General features: G+C 35.5%; 1 protein-coding gene across 1 annotated transcript in view; it reads left to right on the top strand.

The window, feature by feature from the left end:
• The window catches only part of LOC102802070 (N-alpha-acetyltransferase 25, NatB auxiliary subunit-like), a 33,828-nt gene extending 20,631 nt beyond the window's left edge, over nucleotides 1-13,197 (top strand). The window contains exons 15-24 of the mRNA XM_085491727.1: nucleotides 408-559; nucleotides 679-734; nucleotides 1,156-1,228; nucleotides 1,419-1,656; nucleotides 2,338-2,461; nucleotides 7,581-7,646; nucleotides 8,667-8,764; nucleotides 8,984-9,094; nucleotides 9,203-9,352; nucleotides 10,608-13,197. Coding sequence (XP_085347853.1) covers nucleotides 408-559; nucleotides 679-734; nucleotides 1,156-1,228; nucleotides 1,419-1,656; nucleotides 2,338-2,461; nucleotides 7,581-7,646; nucleotides 8,667-8,764; nucleotides 8,984-9,094; nucleotides 9,203-9,352; nucleotides 10,608-10,730 — 1,191 coding nt within the window. The 3' untranslated portion in view covers nucleotides 10,731-13,197. The remainder of the gene's footprint in view (nucleotides 1-407; nucleotides 560-678; nucleotides 735-1,155; nucleotides 1,229-1,418; nucleotides 1,657-2,337; nucleotides 2,462-7,580; nucleotides 7,647-8,666; nucleotides 8,765-8,983; nucleotides 9,095-9,202; nucleotides 9,353-10,607) is intronic.
• The last annotated feature ends 364 nt before the right edge of the window (nucleotides 13,198-13,561 follow it).

Raw genomic sequence — 13,561 nt, 5'->3', positions numbered from 1 at the left:
AAATCAAATTACGAAATTAGTTGCGTCGTCAAGTTTTAAATTAATTGCATTTTGAAGGGGTGGGCGCTTTGCAAAATGTGATCCCAAATATAAAAATTGCGCAAAAGTGGGGGGTGGGCGCTAACGCGGTCGAGTACGGTAGTTTATCTTGGGGTCATGATCTTAAAGCGAGGGAGTTGTCACCTGCACATGTGTCAGATGGCCATAGTGTGTCATTGTTTACAAACAAGCGTCTACCCATGAGCCTTTGCATTTTAGCGTGTGTTGTTATCGTCGATTGGGACTCAATTCCCACGCATGCACAGGTGACGACCCTCCCACTTTAATTTGTTCTGCTAATAGAATATCTTTTTAAAAACTATTTCAGTATAAAAAGCCTTTCGTATGTTGTATGTGATTTTTTTTAGACCACAGAGTACATCATCTCAGCATACAAATATGGATCATTTCCAAAAATTCCAGAATTTGTGAAATTTCGACAAAAGCTGAATAATTCTCTGCATTACACAACAATAACTGTTGAAAAGATGATTTCAGAGTTACTACTAGAGGCAAATGCGTAAGTAAACTTTAAAAAAAATTGTTTGTTTTTTTAGCAGTGAGTGTTGTGCATTGGTCAAAGCATTGAACCACGAGTCATAGACAATTCACAAACTTTCGATGTTGTTTTTTTTACAGTAACAATTTAAAATTTGAAGATTTAATTAGATATATGGAGATAAATCCTGAAAAAGGTTAGTCTTTACAGTGAAATGTAGAATTTGGTTATTACCAGAAGCATTCTGTTGTAACTGGTAGCTTTTGGCTAATAATTTACCATTTGGTTTTACTGGTAGTATTTAGTTGGTACTGGTAACATTATTTGTTATTGGTAGCATTCAGTTTTTAGTTACGTATCATTTGGTCATTACTGGTAATGATTGCTTGTTACTGATAACGTTTGGTGGATACTGGTAACATTGGGTGGTTACTGGTAACATTGGGTGGTTACTGGTAACATTGGGTGGTTACTGGTAACATTGGGTGGTTACTTGTAACATTTGGTGGTTTTTTTTATCATTACTTGGTTTGTGACCGGTAGCATTTGGTTGTTTCAAGAGCACTGTTTTAATTTTCTAGCATTGAAATTTAATATTATTCTTGTTTATTTTTCAGATGAAATTGTCTGGGATGAGCTGAGTGATAACAGAGATTTTACTCTGTTAGTGTCCTATGATTCCGAGGAAAAGTAAGTTTGCATGTATGTATGTTGTGACAATAAACTATTGTGGCAGACATTCTCATGATGTTTGTTTGTGTATTCTTAGCTCATGGCAGTCACCTGGTTTCCTTTTGTGAAATCATCAATAATTTGCGAAATCATTTAATCATCGTTCACCACAATGAAACATAATATTCCAATATTAATATTCCACCAGGCAATGCAGTGAGGAAGATAAAAAAGATTCAACTGAGCAAGAAAAAGGTTGGCTGAAGTTGCAGAGTTTGGTGTTGCGGATTCTCACAGCCGCTGGGTTACTGCTTCCCACGGTCAATACCAATATAAATAAGAATGGCACAGAAACGCCAGACATGGGAGAGATTCTAAAGACGCTTGTCAATGAGTTTGAGACACATCTTGAACAACTGGAGAAGAATCCAGTTACGCATAAAAAGGTATGTCCAGAAAGTCTGACTGCTTAGCACTATGTGTCTGTCTGCAGATCAACAAAGTATGTCTGGCACAGCGTCAAAGTTTATTTGTTTGTCTGTGTTCAGTGACGAAATATGTCTGTGTGTCTGCTTAGCGACAAGATATGTATGTCTGACTACTCAGCGATATAGTCTGTGTGTCTGCTTAATGACAAAATATGTGTGTCTGCTTAACGACAAAATATGTGTGTCTGTTTAACGACAAAATATGTGTGTCTGCTTAGCGACAAAATATGTGTGTCTGTTTAGCGACAAAATATGTGTGTCAGCTTACAACAAAATATGTGTGTCTGCTTCGCGACAAAGTCTGTGTCTGCTTAGCAACAAAATATGTCTGACTGACTACTTGGCAATAAAGTCTGTGTGTCTGTTTATTGACAAGACATGTCTGCCTGACTTCTTAGCAACAAGATATGTGTGTCTAACTACTGTTACGATAAGTGTAATTTTGATATTTCCACTTATCCAGTGGTAGAACATTTTCAATTAATTAGTTTATAATAAAATATATATTATTTCAAGATGCATTTCATAGCATGAAGTATATTTTAAATGAAAATAAAAAATTCTGCAGATACTAAATTGGTAACATGATAGGTACCTAATACAAGATCTTTCACTTGTGGAAATATTTTTGTTTCACAGTTCCCACTCCAAGGCCCACCAGAATCAAGAACAAGTGATTTCCTTAATGGTAACCATGGGAACATCATATTAAATATGATGAAAGCTACGAGTGATATCCAACATTTACATGCCAATGGTATTGGTAAGTCAAAGGTCAAATGTCAGAGGTCAAGTCAGTGTTGTCATTTATCTGAAATTATAAGTAGCCTGAGAGTTTTGAAATAGTGCACTTCCTGTCAGTTGCATAAATTGTGCTAATGAGTAGCTCATTCATGATAAAACATCTTCTCAAATGCTATGCACTGGGAGGGAAAACATTCTCTGTCAATGGATTGCATGCTGTTCAACCTTGGAATATTTCTTTTTCAGTTATTTTAACCCTTTAAGCTCCAAAGTCAAATTCAGGCACCACCTACAAAATAGTTCCATTTATAGATTGCTTGACAACAAATTTTTTGATCAAAAACTAGAAGTAATGTCACATTTAGTCTGAATTCAATGAAAAAAACAGAAAATATGAACAAATATTTATCCCAATTTGAGAAAAAATTAACAAAGTGTTAAGCAGTCAAGGCTTGAATGACTCCATCTTGAATCTAGTTCAACTTGCATGTAAACTAACTCCTGACGTTTGCTGTTTGCGTACTTCAACATTTTATGATTATACATTAGTCCTATTTTTATTAAATGCACTGTTTCACTGATACACTGTTCAGTTGTGCTCGCTTGCTAGGAATTGACTGTTAATATCTACAACATGTGATGAAATTACTAATACCTAGGACTTTTAAGAAATCAAAATTTCTAGAAATTCTAATCAAAATTAGTATTAGTCTGTGAAAGAACTGACTTCTTTTCATCTCAGTTCTTCGTTTTTAGTAGTGGTACAAAAAGCGTGTACCGGTAATATATGTGTTTTCTATTTTTCATTCAAACTTTTATAAGTGTCCCTTGCATTCTGTGACACTATTGGTTAAAATACAGGAAATAGGAGTGCTTTCAAGTCTCACAAAGCATGAGAGTTTTGCTCCTCATGAGATTACCGTACTCAACCATGCTTACCCGAGCACCCCCCCCCTCGAAAAAGAGTGCAAATGAAAATTTTGATTCATCATGTGACAGATTGAGGGGGATATTATGTCTTTGAGGGAAAGACAAATTACGAAATTAGTTGCCTCGTCATTGATTTTTACAATGAAGAAACAGAAATGATCACAAAAAATTACAATATTAACTACGTACCACCAGAATTTACGAAATTAAAAACATTAGTGACTGTTGGAACACAGTCAGAGTCAAAATTCTCATGGTTATCTCCACTGACGAATGTGTTGGATTGTACACAAATTCTCGATGAAAATCACTTTCCGCCATGATGCCATTACACACGGTTACCGTGGTCTACGCATTCACAACATATTCACAGCGGTCGATATCCACGCTTTATTATATAAAAATGATTACCAAGATTCGTTAAGCAAGACCAAGTTTTAAATTAGTTGCGTTTTGAAGGGGTGGGTGCTTTGCCAAATGTGACCCTGCATATAAAAATTGCGCAAAAGTGGGGGGGGGGGGGGCGCTTGGATTGGCATGGGAGCTAATGCAGTCGAGTACAGTATATTTATGGTACTTCCCAGATCATAAGCCCAGGAGCCTCAACATGTAAAATCGAGGAAAATAAAGGGCGGGCTTATACTTGAGGATCACCTCAGAAAAGATGATTTTTGGGAGGATTTAAAGGGGGGGCAGAGGTGTGGCTTTTGACACTCTGTACATGAAATTTGAGAACTATGAATGAATTCTGTTGATAAAAATAACTTGTATGTGCTGGGAAATGCCCTAAATATCGACTATAAAACGGGCTGTGAAGCAGACAACAAACGTCCGCTTTTCCTGGCGTCATTTCGCCTCTAGAAGGCCAGTCAAATTACGTCATCAGTGAACACTAATAATTGAACCCATTCATTCTAGTATGTCAATCCCATAGAAATGCTACTATGAAAGGCCTTGTTTACTGACTACCTTAAAGTTGAAATATGGCAAGGTGTTGTGTTATGAATGCCATAACGATTCATGTTATGTTTCTCTAAATCCCAAATAAAAAATCACGTTGTTGGTTGCGAGAAATCGGCGGAAGAACTAACCTGAAAGTGAAGACAGTACAGCGTTCTGGCTATAGTAAACAGTGAGTGAATAAATATTGTACGATTTAAAACTAAATGAGAAATATGCTAATATCACTTGAACCACAGTTGTATTTTCTGACCGGAAAACTACCACATTTTTACCGTTTTTTTTCTCTGCCTCGCTTATTGAAAACACCGACCGCTCGTCCAAACACTGGTCACCGGCACAGGAGTAGACAAAATGTTTGGGGATATACAAAGAATATTCTGAACGGCTCTTCAAATCTACACCACTCTGTATCGTTCGCGAACAACTTTATCTGTGTCAAATACTAGAGCCGGTACAATATTGTAAACAAATGCCATGATATCTCAGTCATATCGCTATTGTATACACTACCTTTTTTTATTCTGGTTTGCACAAATGTTGAATAGCCGTCAAACATTCAAATATATTTAGTTTTTAGCTATCTATAATTATATGCACGCAATTTGACCCTTTGACCTAGATTTGATTGGGATGGAATATTTTATTTTAAACAATATTCTGACGTTACTTACTGCCCCAAAAATGTTTCAACACAATTGCGGTATGACTGTCCGATTTACAAGTGCATCGGGTAATATATTAATAACCATTCTCACCAATCGCTAGCTTAGGAGAGAGTAGGAAATCAAACAGCCGCAGGTCGCCCGCCTTTTATGCATAGATTTCATGACACCGTCTGACAGCGGTCGGGTACGAAAAGCTCGCACAGCAATTCACACTTATTGTCAAGACAATGAATGAACAGAAAGGACTGGGAAATTAAAAAGATTATATTTCCACAAACTTAAATAAATCTGGCTGCATCAAAAGCTTGGAAACTAGTTACAATATTTTGCAAAAGACTGAGTGATCAACAACATCATTTTGGGATGCAATTGAACTTTAAGTACTTCATTGCGTAACTTACTGCGCGGCGATGCTGACATCAAGTGTGTGTTGACCGAAGTTTGACCCCCAAGTCACGCACTGAACAGGCGCGTTACCTTAGCAATCTTTTTCTTTCATGCTCCGCGCGTCGATCTTGTAAAATTGTTATTAGTTCTGACGGTGCTGTACGCAAACTTGTATATTTTGAGGTCATTTTCTCAGTGCGCTGCTTTTCTAATTATGCAAATTTGTTTACAATGTTGTACCGGCTCTAAAAATTTCAACATTGTAATATATCGCTTTCCTAATAATTACGCAAAGTCAGTTATTTAATATTGGACACAGGTGAAGTTTCGCCCATGAACGATACAATGTGGTATAGATTTGAAGAGTAGGAATTTAATAATAGTTAGTACCCGTTGTATCCCTAAACTGTATCACTCAAAATTACTATTTCGATCACCCCTGTGCAAGTGACCAGTGTTTGGGCGACCGGTCAGTGTTTTCAATGGGTCGGTGAGAGAAAAATTACGATAAAAATGCGGTCGTTTTCCAGTCGGAAAATACAGTGCGGTCGGAAATTAAGCGATAAGCGGTCGATTAAAAGTGGGAAGTTGGGCGAAATGATTACTGTAGTTCAAGTGATATTAGCGTATTTCTAATTTAGTTTTTAACTCAAACAATATTTATTTACTCACTGTTTACTATAGCTAGAGCGCTGTACGTGTCTTCAGTTTCAGGTTAGTTCTTCTGCTGATTTCTCGCAACCAACAATGTGATTTTTTATTTGGGATTTCGAGAAACTTAACATGAATCGTTATGGCATTCATAACACAACACCTCGCCATGTTACAACTTTTAAGTTGTCAGTTAACAAGGCCTTTCATAGTAGCATTTCTATGGAATTGACATACGAGCATGAATGGGTTCAATTATCAGTGTTCACTGATGACGTCATTTGACTGGCCCTCTAGAGGCGAAATGACGCCAGGAAAAGCAGACGTTTGTTGTCTGCTTCACAGCCCGTTTTATACCCGATATTTAGGTTATTTCGCAGCACATACAAGTTATTTTTATCGACAGAATTCATTCATAGATCTCAAATTTCATGTACAGAGTGTCAAAAGCCACACCTCTGCTCCCCTTTAATGTAGTGACTATCTTACAGTCAACGAAAAATTACATCTTTCATTCACCAAGCCGTGCTCATGGGAATATCACGTCTTTTGGAAGAAAGAAAAAAATGACAAACGAGTCGTCAGTGATTTCAACAACACTTTTACAATAAAGAAACGAACATGTTCATAAAAATACACATATTTTATTACAATGCGATTTACACAGCGTCTGAATTTACGGTGTAATAATGGGTAAGGTCTGTGGGAAAACTGTCAAAGGCAAGATCATTAAACATTATCTTCGTTGCGGGATGTTTTTGTTTGTACGCTTGATTCAAAGCAATTTCCACCATGTTTTTCAGCACGATTTGACCTGAAACAATGTCAAAGGTCAAGTCTTTTATTAACTATTTAAAATGTGTGTCATACTGACAAAATTTTCCGATGTTAAAATGCGATCTGTTGGCACTGATTTTGATAAAAAAAAGGTGATTTTTCCCATTAAAAACTGGTGATTCACAATTCTCAAAAGGTAATGTGGAGGAAGTATCTTTCACGGTCACCAACATGTCACGTCAAATAATAGTTTACTCGTTCAAACTCTATTCACGAGAGTCTTAATGGACATGATTATTCAGAAAGACAATGACCAGGTTTCATGACTTGATGGTCACGAAAGCTACCACTCAGATATATGGATTATTTTAGTATTGCAACATTGTGGTTCATCTTGAGTGAATAACAGAATAGAACTGGTTCAAACCATGTTGCGTACGTTTGCCATGCACTCTGAAATTAATGCGAGTTTTCTCATAAAAGCATGAACCAAACTACCATACCAATTACGATTTTTAAGCAATTAAAGACACTTTTTACATGTATATTTTAATAAATGTCGTTCACGAACGGTTAAAACACCCCGGGCCTATAATCTAGGATTCCCTTAACTCGTTAAATGTCTAAATATAGAGAGTTGGGCTTATAATCGGTTATGGGCTTATGATGGGGAAATATGGTGTCACATGTTTATGTAAGTTGCATATCCTTACCTAATATTGAAAAAAATTCTAATATATTTTTGTTTCTTTCTTTGAATTTCAGACAACTCTGGTGAGGTACAAGAGAGAATAAAGAATTATCTTCAACAGACACTCAGACTTCTTGAAGGTGAATTTGTGTCTTTGTTTTTATTATGATTTAAATGGTAGAAAGTAATCACCATTCCTTCTGTGTTTTAACCGTTTCACCACCAGACCATTTTTTACCCAAATTTGTCTGCGCTTTTTTCTTACATTCTTCAATATTTCTGTAAATGAACGCTAATTTTGAAGCCAACAGACGCAATTTGAGTCAGTTTTCATTTTTCACTCAAAAACTTTGTCTATTTTTGTCCCAATCTTCTGAAGGAAAGTGCAGATTTGTGATGAAAACAGGGAACTGGTGGTTAAAAGATTAGGACGTATATTTTGCTATAAGCCTTCACAAGACAAAGGTCATTTTTTTGGCCATTAACGCACCAACATCAACAAATATTAGTAATCACTATCAACTGTGTTAATAATAATCATAGTCTCTGACTTTCTTGGAGTCGGTGTGTGTTATGTCTACACTACTACTGTAGAATACTTTATTTTCGCTTGGAATTTATTTTCGCTGAAGGGATGATTCCGTGAAAATAAAATCCAGCGAATATACTTTTTTTTCTATATTTCACATTAAACTCATCAAAAATCAGTGAAAATAAATTCCATACAAAACGCCCAAAAAGCCTTTTCAGCGAAAATTAATTCCAGCAAAAATAAAGTATTCCACAGTATATTTTAGCTTATTTAATTAAAAATACAAAGTGTCCAATTGCTTAGCACTAATTTTTGCTGTGAGTACACCTGCTTTGACATTTTGACATCTCATTGTTTTGTTTCTTTGTTTCCATTGTCACAAGCTACACCAATTCTGATTGGTCACACATGGCATGTCCAATCAGATTTATTCTACTCAGGTCAAATATAAAATAGTTCCTGGTGGGAGTATTTTTTACGTAGAGTTTACAAAAATTATTTGATTAAATGAACTGTTAATTTACAATGGTAAGAGAACTGATTAAGCTCAGATATTGTAAATAAAATCAAGGAATTGACAAAAAATGGTTCTATATTTCTTCATGTAAATATTTTTCTTTATTTAAAGATACACTGTCTAAAAATAGACAAAGTCTTGTGACAGAGAAGGATGGACAGAAAAAATTGCATTATTCTGTATTACCCAACATGGTGCTTTTAACAGAGGTGAGCGTAGTATGGTTGTCAACCTAAATCTGTACATTGACATGTCTGCGTGATTATATGATAGTGGTATGTGCTGTTAAACCTTGATTGATTGCGAGTGTTAATGATAGTCAGAGTTGACACTGGTGGTCAAAATTGTCATCGATGGGGTAAGAGTCAAAGGTGACACCGGTGGTGAGTATGTACTGGTATTTACCTAACGTTTACGTCTCTTTGCAGAGTATCGGTTATATCACGCTTCTCTCTGGTGTGTGCTGTAAATTATTAAAACCAATTAAATCTATAATTAATAAACGAAACAGAAAGAAGAAAGAAGCTCCACAAGCAATGGTATTTATTTATTTTTCTACCTGTATATTTAGCTGTATATTGTATACAAGCACTGCAGTAAAATGTATGAATTAGTTCTTACCTAAAAATCTTTTTTTTTTTTTTAAGCCTGCAATATTTGAAACTTACAAGAAGTTCTTAGACAGCATTCAGCAGTTTGCTGATACGGTTCATATTGCTGTGTTAGACCTTGACCCAGTGTTTGTATCCATGGATCTCAGTCAACTAAGCCTTGTTGACAAGGAGACGCTAAGTGAGGTGAGTGTACTGCCCCCCCCCCCCCCCCAAAAAAAAAGTACTAATACTTTATCATGATTTATGAATAATCGTGTTCAAGGAAACTGAAATAGTCTTTGTTAGGGGTGACCATTAAAAATCTACGAAAAAATATTAGGCAAGATCGAGTTCCTTTTGTACACCCCATCCCTAATCCTAACTCTAACACTCACTCCCAGTTACACAATTCATTTGTATATTCCCCCTCTAGATAACTATAGATGTCCTTAGGAGGGGCATGTACAATTAAATGGGGAGTGCTGGAGGGTAAGGTTAGGGGTGGGGGTACAAAAATAACTCTTTTTAAATATAAAAGGACACAGACATAAAAAGTATTATATTTGCTGTATTAGTTACGTATCCACATACACAAATGACAGCTATGGTCAAAATGAGTCGTGTTACATTAAAGCGTGGGATTCGTCACCTACGCATGCGTCAGGTGGCCATAGCGTGTCATTGTTTACAAACAAGCGTCTACCCATGAGCTTTTGCGTTCTTAGTGTTTTATCATCGCTTGGGACTTGATTCCTGCGCGTGCACAGGTGACGACACTCTCGCTTTAAATACTACAATTGGATTGCTTGTGCTTCTGTTGCAGATGTGTCACTAATAGAGCTAATATGGTATATATATTTTAAAAAAAATCCATTTTATGATGAAAGCAAAACAAATATAGCACATCATGATTCTGGAAACTAAATTCTCCTTCTAAAGTTTCTAATTGTCAATCAATTGCATTTATGTAAGGTGGTCATCATAAAATTGTTATTTGTCTATATCCTTATATTGCCCTGGAGTAAAATGTATTGAAAAATGACTAAATTTGAAGTATTTTTAGTTCTGAGTAGGCTTCTACCTTAACTTATTTTTCCCACTGCAAAAATTTTAGCTGAATTAAATTTGATTTTCTTGGGTTGGGGTCGGCAGTACAAGATTTTTCTCATTGTAAAAACTTTAGCTTTTTGTTGTCCTTCACACAATCAAAATAAACTGAAATAATTTGTTCACATTTTTTCTATCAATATTTATCCTGACCTTTCAACTATAAGAAATTAAGTTGACTTGATCCAAAATTGACAAAGAAATTTGGGAAATTGTTTTGTGGGAAATAAAATAAAATTTATTGCTATGGTAAATGGTAAATCATATTTTAGTTATCTGCGAAGGATAGAAAAAGGGCTCACTTTGGGGTGTTTAGTGAATTCTTATCATAAAATGTTATTCTGTATTTCAGAGTGACCGGGAACTTGAGTCATCGATGTGGAAGAAAATAGAAGAGAGTTACAAACAGTCTTCACAGAATCTCTCAGGGATATTGAAACAGAAAATGGAGTATCTGGCAACACTCAAACTATAGCGTGGTGTAATATGTGGGGAAGTTTGTAATCATATTGTAATTTATTTCCTCCAATGTACAAATGAATGAAGCTTTCAGGGAAATTTGTTCTACTTGTGCCATATATCTGTGCTATTCTTCTGTTTACTGTCATCTTTTATAATACCTGTAAAAAAACTTTGATAACTAATGACAATTCATGCCCATTTATTCTGAAAAGTGTTGATTTCTTAACTTGTTCTGCCATTACTGGTTGTTGTTTTTTTTATATTCATAATGATTTGATATATGGTAAATTACATCCGTATTTGCCGAGACACGGTGCATCTCTTGGGAAGTTATCAAATAACAAAGCAGACAGTGGTTACTCTCTGGGAGTAACAGCATTGGAATCATTGGTCTTTACTTCATGACTTACAGTTGTCACAATAATGTTTTACACACCATCATCGCCAGCTAAATTGCAGACTGTTATGTGTGTGGTCTAAGCTAGGATACCTGATCAGAACTGGTTGGCTCAAACCAATATCACAAAAAGGTATGTCCAACTGATACTGAGGGACACCCAAAAGAACAATTGTTGGAAAAACAATTAAATAAGTTTTGACTAAGTTCAGAGAGTCAAAGTATTTCACAAGTCAAATTTCAAAAGTTGATTTATTTTCAATAATAATTAGTATAATGTAAATTTAATAATTAGCAAACAAACAAAACAAATTTAGATAATTGTATAAAGCTGACCACACCCTTGTAAAATGGTATGATCCAACAACTTCAAAACAAACTGCAGATGTACATAAGTTAGCTGGCAATGTTGCTGTTTTGTCCTGTCTATCTGGTCACCAACCCCTGCATGTGTGTGGGACAAGCAATTTTCCACATGATTCAATCAAACCTAAGTCCATTTGCATGAACGAGCTTCATCACATTTGTTTCCAAGATTGCCGACTGGATCCGCTTTGCACTGTGGCGCACATAGGTAATGTTTTAGGCTTGTATACACATCATTTGTTACTCTCTATCTCATTACATGCTGTCTGAAATGTACACAGACCAGCATGTCAACAGACTATATGATTCAAGATGGCCGACTGATTTTTTCGAATGCAGTATGTAATTTCCATTCTTGGCAATTCACAGAAGGATTTTAACTCCTCACCTATACCAAACTTGTGTCTACTATACAGCATCAATCGTTTAAAGAGAAATATTATATTTGTTCTATTAGAAAGATGTCTTTAACAGAAGCACACACATTGCTGGATCATTAAAACATGACTATTTTTATTACCATAGAAACATCATTTATGTAAATTCATGCACTACTAAGCGAACAAATGTGATTTGGAAAAAAAGTAATTAATTTTTCAATGTTTTGTTAACTAAACTTTTGTTCTTGATGTTTGCTTGTAATTTCTCAGTTTTAATTGTACAGTCAAATCTGAGTCATGTTTTTAGTGGGTGGATGAGGTAGACCAAATACAGTACCAAGTATGCTTTTCATTCCTGTACATATCCTGGTCTGATTTGAGGCTTGGATAGGTATGGAGTTAGAGGACATGTTATGTGCAGGTTTTATTTCACAGAGAATGTACTCATGTGATTTACTGTGGTTTCATAGTCAGTGATCTGCTTTTAGTGAAAGTTAAACAAGAAAAAAAAAAGCAATCCCACAATCCACTTTTGTTGAATCTGTTCCAGTTTGCGATTGGTATATTCAGTGATTTGGATGATATTCAGTCAAAATGTACAAAAAAGTGGGTCTGTGGTCTGTACGCTATATTGTAAACCCATTTATTTTCACTGACATTTAATTTCACTATTTAAGCAATTTCACTGGATTTTAATTTCCTGATTTGCAAGCAAAACAATTCCTTCTTTTGTTATTTTACATGTTCACATTGATTTAATTTAGTAAATTTTACATGTCAGCGAAAATAGCCCAATTAAAACGCTGCAAATAATTAATGCATTTACAGGATGAAAGAGAAAGATGAATCTATGAAACATTGGTAAACCACCTTAAAAATGAACGAATAGTTATCTGTTTGGCTAAATGCGAACTGACACACAAATTGAACATCTGGGTTGTCGTGATCAAGACCTTCATTTGTTTCTAAATCTGGTGAACTCTCCTGATTTTGCGATTCCTTGCTGTGTGGGAGACTAGTGATGCAAACACAGGTTTTTATAATAGTTTTTTTTTGAAAGAAGCGTTGTTGCAGTACTCAACCTAAAACGTCACTCTGGTTTTACAGGTTGTGCACCCCAAAGAGAGATTCTATTTTATTGCCATGTGTATGTTTCACATTGTGTACGTTTCACATCATGAAAAAACGTCTGTGTGAAGACCAACAATTTCTGCATTTCATATCAAACTTACCTCACTGAGATGGTCGACAGAACCTGTTATGTTTTCACAAATTTCTCATTTTATTTAGAAAATCTTTTTTTTATATAATCCAATAAAGCTTTGAATATTCTATAATTTGTTGTTGGATGTGTGTGAATTTTGTTTTGGATTACATGTAAACCAGTTGTAAATGAAACACAAAACCTTTTCTATCCGATGGAGCAAACTACCAGTAAATGGTGTAACAATTCTTTTTTTATTTTTTAATGTTTTTGTGCCCGGCGACAGTTCTGGACATTGAATGTCACTGTTGTCTCTCCTGACTTTTTTTTTGTATGTGTCAGTTGCAAGTGCTGACATGTAGTGCATTTTTGCCACAGAAGTCATATTCATGTTTTGGGACTACACACATGACAGGGCTGTGCGGCCATCTCTCTATCAAATGGCAATTTAATGCGCTATCCTGGCGTCAACCAGGCTCAGTCGAACACAAGCACCT

The sequence above is a fragment of the Saccoglossus kowalevskii genome, chromosome 16 (assembly GCF_978046115.1).
Source record: "Saccoglossus kowalevskii chromosome 16, keSacKowa6.1, whole genome shotgun sequence".
NCBI classification, from domain to species: domain Eukaryota; kingdom Metazoa; phylum Hemichordata; class Enteropneusta; family Harrimaniidae; genus Saccoglossus; species Saccoglossus kowalevskii.
Note: the sequence above shows the minus strand (reverse complement) of the source record. Positions and strands in the feature narration are given on the sequence as shown.